The sequence below is a fragment of the Leuresthes tenuis genome, unplaced genomic scaffold (assembly GCF_036924035.1).
Source record: "Leuresthes tenuis unplaced genomic scaffold, fLeuTen1.0.hap1 SCAF_16, whole genome shotgun sequence".
Lineage (NCBI taxonomy): Eukaryota > Metazoa > Chordata > Actinopteri > Atheriniformes > Atherinopsidae > Leuresthes > Leuresthes tenuis.
Genome location: NW_027325370.1, coordinates 5,987,853 through 6,008,760, shown reverse-complemented (window position 1 = coordinate 6,008,760; position 20,908 = coordinate 5,987,853). Strand labels below are relative to the sequence as shown.

General features: G+C 39.3%; 1 protein-coding gene across 1 annotated transcript; it reads left to right on the top strand.

The window, feature by feature from the left end:
• The first annotated feature begins 1,630 nt into the window (after nucleotides 1-1,630).
• On the top strand, nucleotides 1,631-15,154 carry atp6ap1lb (ATPase H+ transporting accessory protein 1 like b). The gene is made up of 8 exons (XM_072366473.1): nucleotides 1,631-1,679; nucleotides 1,809-2,037; nucleotides 10,289-10,326; nucleotides 10,844-10,926; nucleotides 12,351-12,589; nucleotides 12,810-12,860; nucleotides 13,007-13,250; nucleotides 13,612-15,154. Exons 1-8 carry the CDS (start codon nucleotides 1,631-1,633, stop codon nucleotides 13,846-13,848), a joined length of 1,170 nt encoding a protein of 389 aa, XP_072222574.1. The 3' UTR covers nucleotides 13,849-15,154.
• The last annotated feature ends 5,754 nt before the right edge of the window (nucleotides 15,155-20,908 follow it).

Here is a 20,908-nt window from a genome sequence, read left to right as displayed (position 1 = left end):
TTACAGTTAAGCCAAAACTTATTTATTATACTTTATTATACTATACTGGCAAATTTGGATTATTGTAAAACACCCTTTTTCCAAGGATTCATTTGACATAGCAGCACTTAAATTGCTTTTATAATTGATAAGTTCTTCAGTAGAAATGAATGAATAGACCTCAGTTGCCATGAAGATTTTTCAACTAAAAACTTTAGGTCTTTAGTGTCCTCGTCAGATTCTGGATAGGTTTTGGGTCTAGATTTTGGTTTGGCGGTCCAAAATACTGATACTGCTAACTACCTGTTTACCATATTTGAAGGATGTTTTGGATCACTGCATTGTTGGACAGTCTAAAATTGTGTAAGTTCCTCTGTCTTTTCAGTATATGCTCCCTTCCAGAGAGAGGTAATTTAAAAAAAAGCTAGCTAGGAATGAATATTATGATTTCTGATGACAAAGTAATTTTAGGCATTACATTTGAATTGATAATATAAAGAAAATCAATCCACAAGTGTAAAGTAATAGGTGGCACATGCTCATGCAATTTCCAGTCAGAGAAAATCAATCAAAAATAAACCCAGTATGATCAAATGTTGGCATCGGCATGAATCATTTTGATCCGTAAGTGAGATGTGTTGGTAACAGAAAACTATAGACGAGGATCTAAATTCTGTGATCAGCTCTTAATAGCAGATGTTTTTTTTACAGTTGTTTTTTCAGCCTTCGAGTGTGTAACACATAATATCCCTACAGCAAATTGTAAAGAAGCCATGAAGATCAAATGCAAAAGTCTGGGCACAAAGTATCTTACTGGCTCAGTTACTGTCTGGCAAACCCTTGTTTTATTGTGATCTGTTCAAGATTTATAAATGTATTCTAATTTCACACCATTTTGGTGATGAAGCTTAACTTCTTAACCACTGTAATGAAGACTGAACCACTTAAGAAAGACAGAAGAAGCTACTTTAGATACACTCACTATTTTTGTGACTCATTACCACGCATCAATGTGAAAACCTACTATGATAATAGGTCACAATATTTAGTTATATAACCACTCTAAGCACCCAGTTCTGAAACTCATCGGATATGGAAATAACAGATATGAAAGGTTGTATGCAGATCCGGAGGCGGCATGGAGGCTAAATAATGAGGGGGAGATGGGATCAGCCATCAGGATTGTTAGGGATGGACCCTCATTCTCGTCTTATCCCACGGCTGCTCAGCTGCTTATGTCATCCATATTTGCAGCCTCAGTGGACAATTTCCTATGCCAGGGGGCCTTTCAGTGCTCACAACACATCAAATGTATTAATTCCGCTACTGTGGCAGCGCACTGGAGATCTAGGTCATGCAGTCATTTCTCTGTTTTTCTTTTTCCTCCAGCCACCTAAATACATGTAAACATCGTTTCATCAAGCTCTTGCTCAACCTGACCTTGACATTCCCAGGTGATTTTCCACAGAGGTATGAGTGTGTCTGTATAAGCCTGGTTCTGGGTTGTTTGTGTGCCACAGGCGTGTGTTGTCTGATGACAACAACCCGTGAGTTAGGCTATTTATTTGTGGGTACTATAGGTATAATAAGATGTTCTAGTAAATGAACAAGCTTCTGTCCATGCTCAGGGCTTGCCTGCAGCTATGTGTGCATGAAACAGAAGAGAGTGTGGAGAGCAGCACAGGAGTGGATGAGGGAGGGTGAGCAGACTGAGTATGGCAGGGAAGGGAGTAGGGTGAGAAGGGGAGAAGTGGAGAGGAGGAGGGAGGGCGCAGTGAGAGAACTGTGACGCACACTAATCGGCAATGCTCGCTGCTGATTGGCCATAGTGGCTGCCAGTCAGAGGAGCTGGGACTCAGGCGCTGCTCGAAGTGCAGATTATGAAGCGGTGCTCAACCAGCGGCAGTCTCCTCTCATTGTCTCAATGGCTGCACACGCATTCTTCCTCTGCTCCCTCGCCTTGCTGTCTGTTCTCAGCCGGCCTGGGCTCTCCCTCTCTGAGGAAGAATTTCAGCCAGGACTTATCTATGATGAAGTGCCTGAGATTCTGGATAGAAGGTAAATCCATCCTCTCTACAGCTATGAACAGGGAAGGGGGGTATAGGGGAGAGAGGGGAAGGGGTGGGGGGTACAGGGAGATGCATGCGGGGATGCTGATGTTCTCTCCATAGAGACTTTTTTTCCCTCCTTTGCCACACTTTCCTGCTTTCCAGTTCACCTTGGGTGTTTCTGAGAATGGGATTGTAGGTAGTGTTGATGTGACAAAGGGCTGAGCTGCAAGGCTTTGTTTGTTTCAGTATTGGGGACCGCATCAGTCGCTGCTCATCGATCATGGATGGGGCTGTTGTCTCCGTACAGTAGTGCTGGTCTGGCAAGAGGGAGCCAAATAAGGCTGGGGCAGTGGGCCTTTAGGAAGGGTGTAGAAAGGGAAGAAAGGAATGAGGAGAGAAGAAAGGGAAGCAGCAGGGAGGGAAGGTAAACAAGGATAGGGGAAGGAGGAATAGAGAAGATGCATCATGGATGGTCTGTTGGTGTCTGTTTACTGATGCAGTCATTAGAAAGAAATTTCAGCTGGCATTGTCCGTTTGAAGCCCATGCATTGTTGCAGGTCAAATCTAGATAAAATATTCAGGGCTCACAGCAGTGTTACAGCGGCAGGACCGAGCAGGCAGCCAGGGCCTTTAGCACCATGTTCCTGCCTGCTTACAGAGACATCAGAGCAAAGACCTATAATATTGTGCCAAAGCCATGTAAGGTTCTTGAAACTATGCCATGCTTGATGTCTCACAGAATCCTCTCTGCGCACACGCTCCAAATCCATAACATGCTGCAGTTGCTGATTGAATGCTGATTATTTGTTGTCAGGAATTTAATTGACACTGAAGATTAATACACTTTGAAAGAATAAGAAGTATTAGTATCTAATATTAGTAGCATTAGAAGTATAGTATTGCTGTCATCCCTTCGTTTATTGCACAATCTGATCTGTCCACATGTTCTCAAGTTTTGGTCACCAGTAACCATAAATACTTATGGGTTAGCTATAAATTCAACTCAGTTAAGGTTTTTTAAAACCCAGACAGATCCCTGTTTCGCCTTTTGATCACACTCCCTCTGACAGAGAAAGGGCCACGTTAATGTATCCTGCGGTTTTGAGCTTATCTCCCAGATCAAACTTTGTACGTAACTCTGCAACGTAACAGTTCCGGTCACCAGTCACTGCTCCAGTTTCCAGCTCTGACTCACTCAAATATTTTGTTATATAATAGCAACCTTTCATGCCTTCAATATCAGAAGCCTTGGAGGAACATTCGCTGGAAATATAGAAAGTGCAGTGAGACAGAAGCCTCTACTGCTGATAGGTTTAGTGTTGGCGGAAACTGGAAGAAAACAGCCAGTAACCAAATTTAGTAACAGCAAAACGGCCAACGCAACATTTCAGAAAGCAAAAATACACTTCACAAAACACTTTTTGGAAGATTGTAATGAGTAAAATGTTGCTATTTTTTTTACGTTTGTCATTATATCAATAAAAACTATCCAGAAAAATATGTTTGAGGTATGTTTATGAATATTCTTTAAGTAAATTTAACTTATGTAACCAATTTAAAGATTTTATACTTATCCCTTAGTTTATCTCTGTCAAGAAAGGTTAAAGCCTATTGTAGACCATTGACTAATATTCACCAGTATGAAAAAATGGTAATAATAATTATTTGTGTGTCTTGAAAGTTATGATGCAGGGCTCACATTTTATCAAGCTGGAGAGGTATTAGCATACATATGTTGCATCAAGTCTGCATCGGTTAAACTAAACAGGCAAACAAATAAAAGTAGTTTGATTAAAATAAGTTCATTCCAGGCACAATACTTTTCCTCTGAAAATGAATGAGGCTAAAATGTGAATACAGATTAGAGGCTAAGCTGTAATTTTGGAAATTACTTCTTCACCCAACTGGACGGAATCCATCAACAGCAAAGACATAACATGAGAGGAACTCTACTGCAAGTGGAGATTTCATGGTTGCAGCTTGTAGTTGCTTGTGCAAAATGAACAACAACAAAAAATAAAGGTTGATGCGTTTGTCTTTTTTTTCATTTCCTACTGTATAACAAGACCCTTAATGGAACTAAATTCCATACAGTTATCAATCACTTGTCAAATTAAAACTAATAATTGAAGCCAGCCAGGTATAATCCAGTGAGTTCTTGAGCCTGCAACACACTTAGATTGCATTATTTACGTTGAGTATCTGGTGAAAAGCTCCTCATGACTGAATGGGGCTCAGAACAATAGCAGAGGAAAAATGTATCTTTTCATATTAATATTAAGCCACTCTCAAGCTACAAATAATAATATGAATTTCTGGATTTCAAAAGACCAAGTGGACTCACTCTTGCATGCACTTTTGATCTGTTTTCATTTTAAATCAGATGACAGAATTCTTGTCAAGGTATCAATGTTTATGTAGCAACAGCTACATCCTACGCATTACATAGTCGACTTTCATACAGCTTAAAACTGTTTAACTCTGTCAAACATAGACTCAGATTACAGGTCAAGGTATGGGATTTGTTGTTGTAAATTGATCATTGATGTCTATTTAAAGAAAGATTTAAGGTGAAAAGACCAATAGCTATTTTAACATTATTTGCACATTGAAATTACTACAACTAGACACAAAAGAAGGTAGGGCAGAGTATCATATTTTCTTCAGAAGATTGATCAGTGATCTTTATTTATGAAAAGGTTATAAAACAAACAGCTAATCTTAGGATTACTTATCAAGCATTTAACTTCAAATTTAATCTTTATTTTCCAGACAGACAAATTCAGAAATCATTCAGAGTGAAATTGTCAAGGTAAAAGTGAATAATCATGAGTATAAACATGTGCTAGAATGCATTTAAGATGCCAGCTCAGGTGATTTAACCTTAACCCTTGGATTTCTGAGGAGTAGGAAGATTTACACGAGTTGAGTGCTTAACCTGAGGTCAAATTTGAGACTGCAATCAAAGCTATACTGAAATGGCTGCAAGTTTGTGACCGGCATCTTAGTGAACACTTAAAGCTTAATCTGCACTATTAAATCTATTTATAGGCCTCCACCTGCAAGACTGGGATTAAAATTAGGTTTCCTGTCCTATCAGGGACACACTAATTTACCTAATAATCAGTCATATTACAATATGTTTTAAAAATCCCCAGCAAATCATATTGAATTGATGGATGGATGAAATAATGAATCCTGTACATGGTTGAATATTATTTAGTTTGGAATTTCATTTAGGCATAAAACAGAGAAACATGAGTAAAAGAAAACATGATTGGTCAAACACACAACTGAAACACACTGAGACATCCCAAGCTGGGAACCCAAAATCAAATGACCCCAAATCTTCATCCAAAATGTTAAATGTTGAACTTATTAACTTATTACTATCCTAGTACTGTAAGATGTAGGGTTAGGGATGGTTTAATCCTGGGTTACAGTGTCAAAGAACAGTTGCTCAGCACTCTGTGTTACACAGGGAAACAGGACTTGTTTACAAGTTTTGGGAGCAGCCACCACACCTTTTTTTCTGCTCAACTGTGCACAGCGGAGGTGCAGATGAGGGATGAGCTATCCATCTGTAGTCTTAAAAAAGGACGTCCAGTGAAAATGCATTGATTGAGATACCAAGACCTGCACTGTCTTTAACAATTAAAAGTCAGCACTTATCTAAAAACAACTAATAACAACATCATTATTATGTATTTAGGTTAATCTTGTACTGGTAACGTGGACATATGCATCATGTAGGTACATTTGTGCACATTCGCATGCACACGCACACACACACACACACACATATATATATATGTATATATATATATATATAAATATACAAATAAACGGAGAGCGCGGAGGCAAGCCAAGGAGTGGCTCTGGATAGGCTTTGATTATGTAAAGGGCCTGCTCAGCACCCCAGCACCGTGTGACAGGCTGAACCAATGATGGGGCTGCAGCAGCCTTGGGTTGCTGACCTCGCGAAACTGGCACAGGAACAAACGGCTGAGCTTTGGTTAGCACTCACATACTCACACTCTCGCAGAGTCCTGTGCTTGCTATCAGACAGCTGAGGCCTGGCAGGTGCACAGGAGGAAGTGTGTATACATTAGCTTTAGATTGTGTGTTTGTTAGTTACTGATGGAAGCTGTTGAATGTTAATATTAGATATAAAAATCCGAAAGGGGAGAAGGGGTATGAGATCAATAATGTCACACACATCAATGAGCATAGTATTCACCATGTTACTGAGGTTTCAGTTGCAACTGCCAGCTGCCAAAGGTGTTCTGGTCTTGGCAGCTCATTTTAATATCCATGCTTACCCAGCATTCACCTGGGGAAATACATTACACGGGCAATATAAAGTAAAAAAGAATTTTGAAGAAGAACTTTTATCATTGATTTGGGCACACATTTGCTGTGGGATTGTTTTAATGAGTTTATGCAATTTCACAACATTAATTTTCACCCAGGCTTCCATTCATTTTTTGGCCAAGAGCTTGTTTTGAAGATGAGAGGATGTGGCTTCAGTGCAAAGTCTTCTCCAGCACGTCCCAAAGATTCTCAAAGAAGAAAAAAAAATGGCCATTCAATATATTCAGATTGTCGGATGACATATTGTTTTGGGCATTAAGCCTGGGTGGTAACTTTTTTTTGGCATGGAGGAGGGGTAATACAAGAATTTGCATTGACTGTATTCAGTCATGTGTAAGTTCACTCTCTTTCCCACCATCATCAGGAATCACCTGAGCAGCAATAACTTGAAGTAAATTTGAAGTAGTATTTTCTGTATGATGCTCTATGATGATACTCTCACATCATTGTGGGAGAAATTGTGATCCTCTCTTCTTTATGCTGATGTTTGAGTTCATTGATGTTTTCAGGCATATATTTATGTGCAGCCATTTTTAGTCTTACCACCCTATTTAAATCAGGCCGAGATGTGGACTTTCACGGGTTTCACAGCAACACCTCAATTCTTTTTTTTTCATTAATTTTCTTTCAGATTTGCCGCTGCGCTTGGGATCATTGCCCCGGTGCATGACCCAATTACAGCCACGCTTTAGCTGTCAGACAGATGGCCTCACATCTGACTCTAGAATGCTTTGGTATACAGAGGAGTTCATGGTCAATTCCATGACTACAAGGAGCCCAGGTCCTGTGGCTGCAAACTGAGCCCAAATCATCACACCTCAACCACAATGCTTGACAGAGGGTATGAGGTGTTTGTGTTGATGTGCTGTGTTTGGTTTTCATCAAGGCACTGAGCATTATGACCAAAAGTCTTCACTTTAGTGTGTCCAAAGGATATTGTTCCAAAACTGTTGTTCAGTTTGTTCAGATGCAACTTTGCAAACCTAAGCTTTATTGCTATGTTCTTTTTGGAGGGAAGAGTCTTTCCCTTGCCACTAACAAAGAAGTCGTACTTGTTCAGTCTTTTTCTAACTGTACGGTCATGAGCTTTAGCTTTTAACACACTAACTGAGTCTGGTAGAGTCTGAGCTGTAGCTCTTGGTTATTTTGCAACTGACAAAACTGATACTTTTGAAAAGAGGTACTCACAATTGCTAATGGTCAAATAATCAAGTGCATTTGATAAGCAGCACCCAGATGTTACTTATCATCTTAATTCTTATCGAAGCTCTAAGGGTGAACCTACTTTTTTTCAAACACTTTTTCTTCATTATTGTTCATTTTTTTTCTATATGAAACTTTTATGGCACACGCTGACATTTCATAGCAAGCTCAAACAAATTTGTGCACATGCAGACTAGCGTATGTTAACACACATGCAGACAGGCAGACACATATCACAGGGAGTCTTGGATTAGCCAATCATGATGCTGACGTTGAAGTTGGCAGATGTACTCCAGGATGTCGGCTGAAGAGTTTGCATGGAGGGAACGACAGTATAGTACCTTCCCGCTGATCACTAACTCATTCGTATTCTACAGACGTCATCATGCAGCCATCATTATCTGTTCAAATGGACTTAGGCTTAATTCTAATCACTTTGATTTGCTGCAAAGGATCGTCTGATTAATCCACAGCGGTGTAATGGGGGACCTGAAACTGCAATGAAAGAGCAGTCTGCATTTATTTGCCATGTGTGTTGGATTGCATGAGTTTGTTTTATCTCTGTTTTTACGTATAAAACCATTCGATTTCTAATTCAAGTTTTGTTTACTGGAAAGTTTACTGGAAAGGTTTTCTGAGGTTTTCTAGAACTGTCCAAACTGTTGAGTGTTTTTACATCATGCCTTAATCTCTTCACCTTGTTCAGGGCCATTGTCACTCTGTATTTGGACTCAGACATGGCCTGGCCTTGCCTTACTGCTAATCCTAATCCATCTGGCACCAAACTACACAATACTGCCCAGGTGGAAAGTGCACCATACGGGTAGATAACTGCTCCAGCCAGCAGGCACTGATATTCCTGGCGACTTACTCTGAAACTTTCAAGGCTACAGAGGAAGAACCTGCTAATTCCAAATGTATTAATTTGTGGTAAAGTTTGATCAGTTTAGTGGCCATATTTAATTTTAATACAAAACCCTGGTTGTTGTTGTTCTTCAACGAAAGTTTAACTACAGTAAAAAGGGCTCTACCACCAGAGCCTGGGTTCTTCATTTAAGAGAAGCATTATGTGGTGTCCTTGACAGCAGTAATAACAGCAACTGACTATCAAGTATTTAGGCTTCAGTCCATCCTTTTGAAAAGCCTTTTCAATAAGTTTTAGTTTTCAACAAAAGGTAATAGAATTGACAAATTTAGCTCTTTGCAGCCATTGCTTTTGTTGGGTTGAAGAAATTCAAAACATGACTTATGACCAAAGCCAAGAAAGAGACTAAGTTGATGCCTGCTGACATGACAAACAAACGCTAATTGTCTTTCCCAGCCCCGCAGGTATTAGTGTTCACTTTTAACAAGCTCATTATAACTGGCTGTTGTGTGGGGATTAGGGAGCCAGCCCGAATGATCAAAAAGAACAGGTCAGGACGGGCCACCTTGTCAGTCCACTGGATGGACCATAACTACAAGAACAACTGGCCATGGTGGTGCTGCCAAGTAAGCCCACTGGCACATTATGTTTGTGATTAGATAGTTAAAAAGGGATCAGGATTAGCCTCAAGAGGACTAGGTTATGTGGGGTTTAGTCTTAGACTGAGAGCGGGACAGCTGGGAAAACATGTGAAGAAGAAGGAAAGGGTTTGTCCTGTGTCACATTTGTTTGATGAGGGTCAATGATATGGGATTTCCGCTCAGTTTACCAGCAACAGGCTGTTAGTTCTGTGCAACCATTAAATACGCTGCTATTCTGAGTCCACAAAGTTTGTAAGTTGAAGAGTTTGGGACATCAGGGTCAATGCAATACCTTCAGTTTGTACCTGTTGAGGTAGTCCTGTTTTATCCTACTTTGAAAGCCCACTTCCTCATCTTTTTTACAGATATTATCATGTTTACCTTCATTATTTTCTGGTATTTAATCGAATCCATGTACAATTAAACTTTTTTTTGTGTGTGAAAAAGTTGCAAGACAGTTGCAAAATTGGAGAGATGTTCTTGACAAAATACTTTTTCTTCTTCTCCAAACATACTTTTGTCCACTGAGGCCAAAAAGTTCTGGAACACTTTATCGGTGCACAAGAGTTGTTCCAAAAGTGCAACAGAATTTTTAGATTTTCAATTGTAAACTTCAAGCAGTGAATTTTGTGGTGCGTACAGGAGGAAAGGTTTGCCTTGAAGTCATATTTATGCAAATGTGGAACAAGGATTGATGAGTACTGTCACCTCACAGCAAAAATGATTCTGGTTTTGATTCCTGTTTGAGGCATTTCTCTGCATATGTGGGCTCTCTTCAGATACTCTGGCTTCCTCTCACAGTCCAAAACAAGCATGTTTGGTTAACTAGTTATTCTAAATTGACTGTACGAGTGAGTGTGAGCGTGCACGGTTGTTAGTCTTCTTTGTCTCTGTGTCGGTCCTGTGATGGACTGGTGACATGTTCAGGGTGTACCCAGAGCGTGCCCTGTGCAAATACAAGTTCACCAAACCTTATTAACCTTCTTAACATTTCCTTTTAATACATAATCAGTTTTTTGTGTGTTTTCTGTAGTTGTGGACAGATAATTTCCCAGCACAGAAATTATGAATCTTGTTTACTTTGTGTTCCATTATTCTGGAAAATTATACCATTTAACATTTAAAAGATTCAGGAGAATCTTTCATTTATCTGTTCATTTCTTTTTTTTCCACAGCAAAGAGAACCCCCAGCAAGTAACAAGAGTGACATCACGTAAGTAACAAATCTGGGGTGACACAAGCCCTGATTCAATCAAACCTGCCTTGGTAATTTTGACACTGATGTGTTAGATAGACCTGACAAATGCATTTAATTCATAAAGCTGGAGAGATCTTTGCTGTATTGTAATTTAATAAGATTTTGAAGCTTAACTGTGGCTTCACTCTTTGAAACAAAGACATAAAAAAAAAGATTCTTCAAATATATGGAGACAAAAGATGTTTCTGGAACAAGACTAACAGTGTTTGTAAACACTGACTAGCACCGTAACTGTGAAATAAACTGCTGATGAGTCAGTACAATGACGCAAAACCACTGGAAATAGATATGAGCCTGAGCAATGAGGTGCAATGAGCTCTTTGCTCTTCATGTGTACGTGCATGCAGTATGTGTGTAGCATCTCTGAAATCATCTGAACTTGTGTGATTATGTTGCAGTCTGCAATGCAGCATTGTAAGCAGCTTCATATAAATAATGACAGAATCCGTCATGACTATGTTATGTGTTTCAGGTAAAGATGGAGAGTATGGCTTAGAAAGTGAAGAGGTTTTTCTAAAGCCTGAGGATGAAAACCCACTCAGGAGAATACTGCAGGTACAGTCTCTCTGTTCTTTCCTCACTGCCTCAGCCATCAGCCTCTATCTTAGCCCTCACATATAAATACACACACAGTGAAACACACTGGGATGCACACAAACAAAACAGAGCATGCTCACTCAGCCGCACTGTGTGACCTTGGATGCAGGAATAATGTTGGTCTCATATTCACCAGAGGTAAAAGATCTTTGCCACCCACATACAGGACCACTGTCACTGAAGATTCAGTGAAACTCAACAGTGTGCTTTACCAACTAATGCATGTTTGATATAGATTGAGTGACACCTCAAATCATCATTTTCCACACTACTGTACAGTGAATTCGTCATCTCAGTCACCACGACCCACTTGCTTAAGTATTATTCAAATACTTTTCATTAAACTGAAAAAAAACAGGAATCCTCCCATGGTCACTGTGGCTACACCTTAACAAGTATTCAAAATGAATACACTCCAGTGAGATGAAGCCTTTAAGTAAAGAGATTAAAAAGCTCCAGGGGGTAGTCTCTGTGTGGCTGCACATCATACCAGTGCTGTGTAACAGCATTTTATGATCATGATGACAAGCTTAAAAGAAAGGTGATTTTAAAAATGTCCTTTCAAATGAAATATCACAGCATGAATTAAAGGGAGGCAGTCTAGCTTGTAGGTTTGGAAGCCGTGCATGTATATGCATGTATATCACAGTGGCTGTAACCAACAGTGATGTATAGACATTTTTCACAGCAGACATTTTGACTTTAAATTTTGGGATAAGCAAATGTGTTTTAATGAGGGTCACTCTCGACTTGGAAGCAATTCTGCTTTTGTATCTGCAACCAGCATGCACAGGTGCAAAGGTGGAATGCAGCCCTCAGTGATACATTTGAGCTCGATACTATATACTTTTGTATTTGTTTATATCAGAAGCCATACTGTCCTAACAATTTTTAACAGTAACACATATCAGAAGTCTTAGCCTGGTGCTGCCCTCGTCTGGAATTTGATGATGATCTGAATAATTCAGCTGTATTTCTATCACTTAATTTAACTTTGTGGTGATACATTTAGAAAATCTTGAGTCATCAGGCATATGCGCATGAACAAAGGCGTCGCTTTTGTTGGTCTTTGTGATGCTGGATACTCAGTTTTACCCTCCTCTTATGTTGTATGAAATTCATCATGTAATGGTCATATTGGCTCACATCAGCTAAATACACTTGCAAACACTATTAACATACAGTACTCCACTTCTTTCTCAATACGAGATGTGGCATATTGACAAGTATTCAAGGTCATTAAAATCCATTAGACCATAAATGTTTTTTTTTAAATAATAAATAATTATATGCCCTCTACAGGTCAGTCAAAGAATACAAAAACTGACTCATACTTTGCTTGCCTGTGAACTAAATTCCCTTTTTTTTTTATGTATTTGCAGCCTTTTAAATGGCATCATCCTGGGATGTCTCTCAGTAAAAGGAAGCTTCTTCAGTCTCTGATGGGGCCTTATGGCCCACTCAGTGTGTCTTACAATGGGAAGACTTGCATTCTGTTTAAGGCAAAGCGCCTGGCAATCCGCTACAGAAACCATACGTTTATTGATCTGACTGAGAGGGTCTTCAACCCCAGCTCACCTGTGGACACTAAAGGGTCCATCTGCACAAAGGAGAAAGCTACGTAAGTCATGAAAAACAAATTGTTGCTTGTGTATTCCAATACAGGGTGTACACATCTATGTGCAAGACAGCACACTCATCAACAGTATAGTTACAGCCCAGACAAGAATACAGAAATAGAATTATATAAAAAATGCTTAGCTTTATTTTTAGAAATCTTATATATTTCCTATATCTTCTGAGTGACATGTTTTAAAATGTTTGGTTTTGCTCCACCACAGGCTTTCACTAAGGTTTGGTGATGTAGAGGACTTGCGAGGTCTAGTAATCAGGTAAAATGCACATGCTTAAATTTTCACTTACAAAATTATTAAAAAGAGGGGATATCTAACCCAAGAACCTTCATTTATCACATCAAAGCCCACTGTAGAAAGCTTGCAAGTGCATACGTGTGACTAACTGCAGTCTCATCTAACAGGCTTCAAATGTCCAACACCTTTTATGAGGCAGCAGGTCAAAACTGGTTCACACTAGACAGCGTTCACATCCACTACAACTGGACCCAGGAGGCTACGTTCAACGCCAGCAAGGTCTACGCTCCTGCTACTTCATCCTACCATTGCCAACACGTCAGCAGTCTTCACAAATATGACACCCTGCTAGTGCCCAGCTCCCACACTGACACATCTGCAAACTGGCACATCACTTTCACTGAGTTCCAGGTACACTATTGCACAAGGGGCACAGCCTTTGTTGTTTAACTTCCCTAATATCTGCATGATCACTGTTACTCCATAGATCTATTTCCCTATTTTCCTACATGTATGCATGCCGCTGTACGTATGCCAGCTATTTTGTATTGTGTTGGGGCTGTTTGGCTGTCAACCAGTCAGTCAGTCAGTCTGTCTGCCTTCTGTTTGGCAGCCTGTCAGTCTGTCTATGCAGTATCTGTTTAGCTATCTACTAGAGCGTCTCAACCTGTCCATCTGTCCAGTGTTTCTATGCTTGGTAAGCCTAGTAACAGCAAGTTGCCCTCTTTACTTTGGCCTAATCTCATCTTCTGCTTGCTCTTTGCACCTCTAGATCCAGGCCTTCAATGTGCAGTCTGACAAGTTTGCGTCAGCCAGTGACTGTGCTACTTTCTTGACTCCAGCCATCCTGATGGGCTTGGTGACATCTTTAATCCTGCTCCTCGTCTTAGCCTATGCCCTGCACATGGTGGTACACCTTAAGCATATTGACCGCTATGAGGAACACAAAGCCACTGTGTACTTCCCCCGTAGTCCAGAGGCAGAGTTACCAGACAAAAACAGTCTGTGAAGGAGGAACTGGAGGATGATGGAGAACAGAGGGGGGAAGAGAAACCTGAGAAGCAAGCCTAAAGGGAGAACAAGTGACTGCAAGAGTGAAAAAGTATCTTCCACTGAATCTTTGTTCAACAAAATGACAACTTTGCCTGTTCATGTGAAAACCTAAGTCTTAACTACTTTAAGTATATGCAGACCGTGGCTGGATACTTTTTCTTCTTTCCTTTATGACCTGCATCTCCCTTGGATGTCCAAACCTCTCCCAGAGATGGCTCATTGCCCTTATGTCAAAGGTCAGTGGCACCCCTGGGGCCCTGAAGGGTAACGGCACATATAGGTCTTTACCCCAGCCAGCCATTAAAACAAGAAGCTTGCAACTGTAGCTAATACAGCTAACTCAGATGCTCCAGCTTAAATGTGTGTATTACATGGCTCTCAAGTGTCATTTAACAAGCATCCATTATGAACATTGTGTTTAAAGCTTTCATTACAGTATACTTTGTCTAATACTGCTGCAAGATCTGTAAAATTCAAACAGCCAGTTTTATAACTGAGATAGCCTTATTAGCTGCATGCCCCAAAAGGCTGGTCTAGCACAGTGTTTCCTAATTATAAGGATCAGGAGGGGTCTTGCTGGAGTTTCAGCTTAAAATAATCAGATATGGCACAAAGTGAAAGGAGCTGCAGAAGCCTTTGAGAGCATGCAAGGGGAAATGTTGGGAACCACTGGTCTAGCATCTGGCTGGAGTGAATGGATCAACGCTACTGGCCCTTCAAACCCTCTGGCTTCTCTCGCCCACCCTCTGAACAAGACTCCTGCTTGGAACTGAACTGTGAAATGACCTTTTACAGACCAGCCAGAGAAATGGGGGGGGGGGGTCCTATAAATTAGCACAAGATTCGTTAGTTGCAAATGCACTAACAACAGACTTTAAAAGACTATACAATGAACTATGCTGCACACGATAGCCTGTTTGAGGGCATGGCAGAAATGAGAGTTTTGGGATGCAATGACTCATTTGAGTCATTTGTCAGAACAAGGGAGGCCGTTGGTCCTCCATCGACAAAACTAGAACTGACTGCCAAAGTGAAGCTATTAAGAAGTTGCCATAACATATGGTGATACACAAAATGAGACAATGTGAAAATGAAACCTAACCATTGTACAGAACAAGAAAATGCATTCATGTACAGAAGTGTCACTCTGCTGAGGTCTTTTTTTTATATTTGGTGTAATCATCAAATACTATTAGGTACAGGTTGACTATGCTAATCCTCATAACCCAAAGGATATACAAAGCTGTAGATACATTAAGATCTCTATACGATCATAGCTGTTTACTATCTTCTAACTAATAAACATAGGTGCAACTGTGCTACGAGGATTGGTTAACGTATCAATGCTTATAATTTTTTATACAAAGGGTTGACATGTTACATTGTCTATTTGTTTTAAGCTGGGCCAGACAATGTAAAGTCAGTTTCATCTAACTGTAAATTACAGTGCAAATTCTTACCATAGATGGACAATACTATGGAATGCAGTCCAATCACAGGGACTTAGTTGCCATTATTATTTCAGAAGCCACACTAGCAGCAGCAACAGCATCAGTAAGTCATTGCTTCTGATAAAAAAAACAACAAAAAAACACTCAGCATGACAGTAAATAGATATCTTAACATTCGATATGGCAGTTCTGTCAGTCTGTAGCAGTGTGAAATGTGTTCTTTGGTCATAAATGTATCCTACAAACTATGAAATGATTGGAGGCAGTTTGTCCAATGATCTACTGATGTAGATTGAACAATAAATGGTATTCTGAGGAAAAGGTCTGCTGTCTTCATATGTTAAGTATTAGGCTACACTAGAATTACACATTCATCTAGGTTTTCCATGCCAGAGCAATCAAACCATAGCATTTTGACCTGTTACAGTAAATAAAGCATAATTGGAATTGGTGATGACTCCATTCCAGTGAATGCCAGGAAGCTGTGACAATGACAACAGCATGCACAGAAACAGCAACTCCCTTATGTAGAAAGCAGCCATCATTACAATGCATTTGTGTCTGCCACCAAGGTTTATTACATAATGCAATCCAAATATTTTGATCATGTTCATTGTTACAGTTTTCCAATCCAGTGTTCTGGGCACTGTTGCTATCTCTTTCCCCCTCCTGGGTGCCATCTGTTCTTTTCTCTCACCTCTCTCTGACCGAAAATGTTAGTACCTCTGACTGGTTAAGACAGTTTACTTGACAACAACTGTACAATCTCAACATGCTCTTAGTAACTGTTTGCAAGAAAGTGTAATCTCAAATCAGACAACCTGTGTCATCTCTTGCCTGCTGGTGATACTTTTAATGCAGATTCCTGGGCAAGACTTAAACTGACAATTTTGCCTGTGCATTTTAGGCTGACGTGAAAACATGTTATCCTCAGATACTATCATCCACCAGTTTCGATGTTTTCAGCATTACCTTTCGGATAATGATAGTATTGAATTAATACTGCAGCTAGGTCATTCACAGACATACTTTATACTGGCATCTTGTGGCAACAAATGGTACAGCAAGTAGCAACATTTCCCATGAGCCTGTAATAATTAAAATCATGATGAAAAAGTACGATTTTTAGTTACAAATCCTTCCAGCCCCTGTTCCTCTTATTTTTCTGTGATGTTGGAGTTGAGGTAAAGTTTTATATGTCCTACTGTAATCACAAGGGACAGGAGTGTATAGTTGCGGGATGCTACAAGCTCCAGCTTCCTCTCAAACAACATGGCCACAGGTAACGTAAAAGTTATCCAGCAGGCAGTATAAGCTTGCTTACTTGCCATTTAGAATTGTTTGTCTGGCAGCTTTGATTATGAACTTGTCAACCAAAACTGTCTTTAAAATTGTTTTTTATAATTGTTTCAATCATGAACAAATGTTGTAAATATGGGAATTTACTGCCTTCCCATTCAGTCATTTTTATACATTAGTGAGTTGTGGTTGTTATTGATTGTGATAGTTATTGTGATGTTTTCATTTTGAGAACTGATTTTTTTACAAACCAAACAATTATTCAGTACAGTAAATAATCACCAGGTCAGTCCATAATCTAAGTAATTATTTGTGGGTTTGTACGCATGAGTATTAGTAATCCAGTGATATAATAGGGGTGATTTTTTTGTTGTTAGCACCTTATTGCACTTTGCTAATAATGCTTATGTAATGTTACATCATGGCAGAACTTTTATTTGATTTTATTCATTAATTTTCTTTTTCCGAGCTTTGCTCTGCCCCTAAATAGAGTTATTAATAATGTCTGAGTATCATGCCCACCAGTGTCCCTTTGATAACACTGGAAAAAAAACAAATTATTACAAAGAGATTGTTTTTTCTTTCTTTTTTTTTTTTTTTTACAGCTTTTAAATTGTAAAATGGGGACATCTGGTGGTTGATCCCCTGTAATGTGTTTAAATAACTTGACTGAATCTGAGCCTATGATCAAACAGACTACAAAAGCTCTTGACTGCTGTCATTATTACTACAGTGTTCAAAAGCATCAACTATTAAAAGAGATGATATTCATGATTCTAATAAAAAGGTTATCCTCAGAAAAATGCACTCAAAATTTCAAAATGTCATTATGTACACTTGTAGAGTACCTTTCATTCAAGACAACATTAACATCAGTTGGAATGGACCCAAGAAAGTTTGAGGTCAAGTTCATATCTCATGTTATCTCAGCTTAGTCAGGAATGCTTTGCTTTCTTGGTCTTTAATTACCCTCATCAGTGTTCTTTTTGGATGTTTGTGGAAATAGGTTAGTTACAGTCAGAACTCATTCAGTTGCAGTGTGATGATACATATGTACGTTTTCGATACCCACTTCCATCCAGGTCAGTGTTTCTGTGGGGCTGAAGCATGTTTCAGAAATCATAGGGCGTAGGAAGTAGGGTAAACCCTGGACAGATAGCCAGTCCATCACAAGGCTAAAACAGGGACAGACACCTAGCCATAACCACTCAAATCCACACTTATGGTCAGTTTAGAATAACTTATTAACCTAACATGGATGTTTTTGAGCCGGAAACCTTACCACGACACAACATTGCTCTCTCTAAAAAAAGAGCAAACTAGAGGGCACAGCATACTGTTGAAGAGTAAATTATACTTTGCTTTGTTCACGGTGTAGTCATTTCAGTGCAGTTGTACAATTCTAGACTAGTGAAAACCCAGCCAGGCTTTTCCCATTACTATGTTTCAGTGTGGGTCTGATAAACTGTAGCATCTTTCTCTTTCCTGGTCCTTATATGAACTTTTTCATTAACTGTCATAAATATGACATTTAGATCCATCAATGACAAATTACTGTTTTATAGTTACAGTCAGTCCGCCCCAAGTATTTGACCTAGTTTACCACAATGATAAGTTGTTCAGAAGCAGCATTTGTGTTTTTTATTAAGCAAATACTACATCTGTGATGAAGCTGCTTTATGTTTAAAAGTGAACAAGAATGAACTGGGCCTCCCATTATGTGCTCAGTTTTGGTCAACCTGAGTCTTCTTCAGATATAGCTGATCCAGTTTCTGCAAAAGTGCCATGCACTCTCTCCTTAGAAAGCTTGAGCCAGTCTCTGGAATAATCGTTTTGTGTGCTAGAGATCATTTGGCTTTTAAGGTTACACACATGTACTGAAGCTAAGAAACATGTCAAGTGACACACGGTACTAAATAAGGAGAATTGTGAATAATTGTGTGGCGTTTGTCAATATATCCACTAGATGTCAGAATAGCAATGTATTTAGAAATGAGTACCAGAGGACAGCTGAAGGCTGTTGTTATAAGATACTTCAGATGTAGGACACCTTTGAGTCGTGTGGTATTAACACAAGTAGGTGTGATGATATTTGGGCTAAGTATTTTCATTCCTCATTGCATGTCGCAATTAACATTTCCAACCGCAGATTGAGCTTTTAGCACATTATATATTAGCATTAAATATGTAGTATATCTTTATGTAGTAAGTCTGTAAGTACTTTTGTAGGGAAATTAACAGAAAAGCAACAGCTTGCATATTCTATAAAAAAATATTTTGAAGGTTGTTGTCAAAAGTTTGTCTACCCTTTGAAGGCTTGAAAAGTATCTCAGATGTGCTTTCTAATGCTTTCTAATTCTATTGTCGCAAGGGGCTGATTTGGGATTGCTTCACAGATGACATCTTGCTGGCAACTCTGAACTGTACATCATATTAAAGAGAGCTTGAAGTCAATGGGAAGTACTCTGTCCAAAAACCTAATTAGAACCAGAATTCAGCCTTTTTAACAGGATAATTATCTTAAGGACTCAAACAAACCCACTGAGGAAATTCAATGTATTGCTTCAAATGTATTGCTGTTGAAGGAAGTTTGCATGGAAGAATTTTGAAAAATTTAAACAAGTTGACTGTAATGAATTTTTTCCACAGAGGACGGAGATAGAACTTCTGACACCAAGGGCTTAAGTACTTTTCTCTTTAAGAATAATGCATTATTGTTATAAGTGACAGATTCTCAATGATTATCAAAAGTTTGCTTGTCAAAATTTCCATGACTGTATTTCTGTCTCACATGAAGTGCTTCCTATAACATACTCTAGATGTCAGTGTGTACCTGAGTCAGAGCTTATTTTTTGCATATACTCTAACTTCTAACTAAGCAGTTCTGATACAGTTTGATTCACATCAGTGAAATGTTTTTCATTTGCTACAGAGGTGGTTCACAATAATAACTAAGACACCATATTAATATGAATCAGTGTCATAATTTATTGAACAAGTAATCAACATATAGATTCTTAAGGCTCAATGCAGATTATTTGCTGTGCTGCCAGTAAAACCTTTGACTTAATTTATACAAAGTTTGCAGTTATTCACACTTTTCCTCCTTGTCTGAGGAATGAACAGACGAGTTACATTTAGAGTTTGCTGTTAATCTCTTTTTGTGCAGAACTCAAGACTGAGGAGCCTCAGAGTGCTCAAAGCTGGGAATTCAGACTCTGTGGCCGCAGCCTGTGCAGAGACAGATAGGCCTGCCTGTTTTATATGTAAAGCTGCCAGCCAGAAAGCACAGGCCCACAGGGTACTCCGCACCAACTCCGTTGTTGCAGCCAAACTGTGGCGGGCTCCCACTGTCTAAGCCGCTTTTCATTCTGGGAGCACAAGAGATCAGAATGACGCTAAGGATGGTAGATGGGGTGAGTTTGACCTATTCATGAATTGCCGTTTATATGTTTGTTACACAGTTGACTGGGACTTCACCTGAAGGGCTGAAGACAATACTCTATCCCCCGGCCTTCTAAATTCTCAAACACTTTTAGTTTTTCACTCTTTTCTTTTGATATTATTTGTTTGGTGTGTCCACCATTCTAAAAAGTTAGAGATACAGTTTAATAAAGATAATATTCTCTAACTCAGCGCTTCATGCTAGGGATTATCCTGCTCTGTCAATCACTGATTTGGCCCAGTGGGGCACTTTGATGTGCGTCAGGACTTGGTGAGTTGACTATTAATTGAACATCACAGTCTAGCCAATCACAGCCTCAGAATTCCTCATCCTCTATCAGCACAGCCGCAGTGAATGGCCTCGTTTTAGCCTCTTGGGCACGTTATCATTGCAAATGAGTTGGTTATCAACAAGACAGCGTAGACCGTGGGGCTTAAACAAATAAACAGTCTAAGGGTGGATCAGAGAGTTTTTTTTCTTTTAAATTTGTGTACAGACTGGGTTCTGTAGAGGTACACAGAATAGATACAGAATTTGAGGAAACATTGACAAACTGTAAGGTAATAACTGAATGTATGTTGTACTGAATGAGTTTATTTTGCATTTGTGTAACACATTGTTTCATAAACAATACAGATGAAGCAGCACAGATGCAGACTATCTGGTTATGCTCATTCACACTGTAATTTCCTGTTGCATGGGGCATGGCTTTGGTTCTCTAGGTAAACAGTTTGCCTTTGAAGAATAATCTGAAAATATACATTTTAATAAGGTGCACTGAGCCAGTGCCAATGAGACACCAGAAAAAATAAGATAAAAAG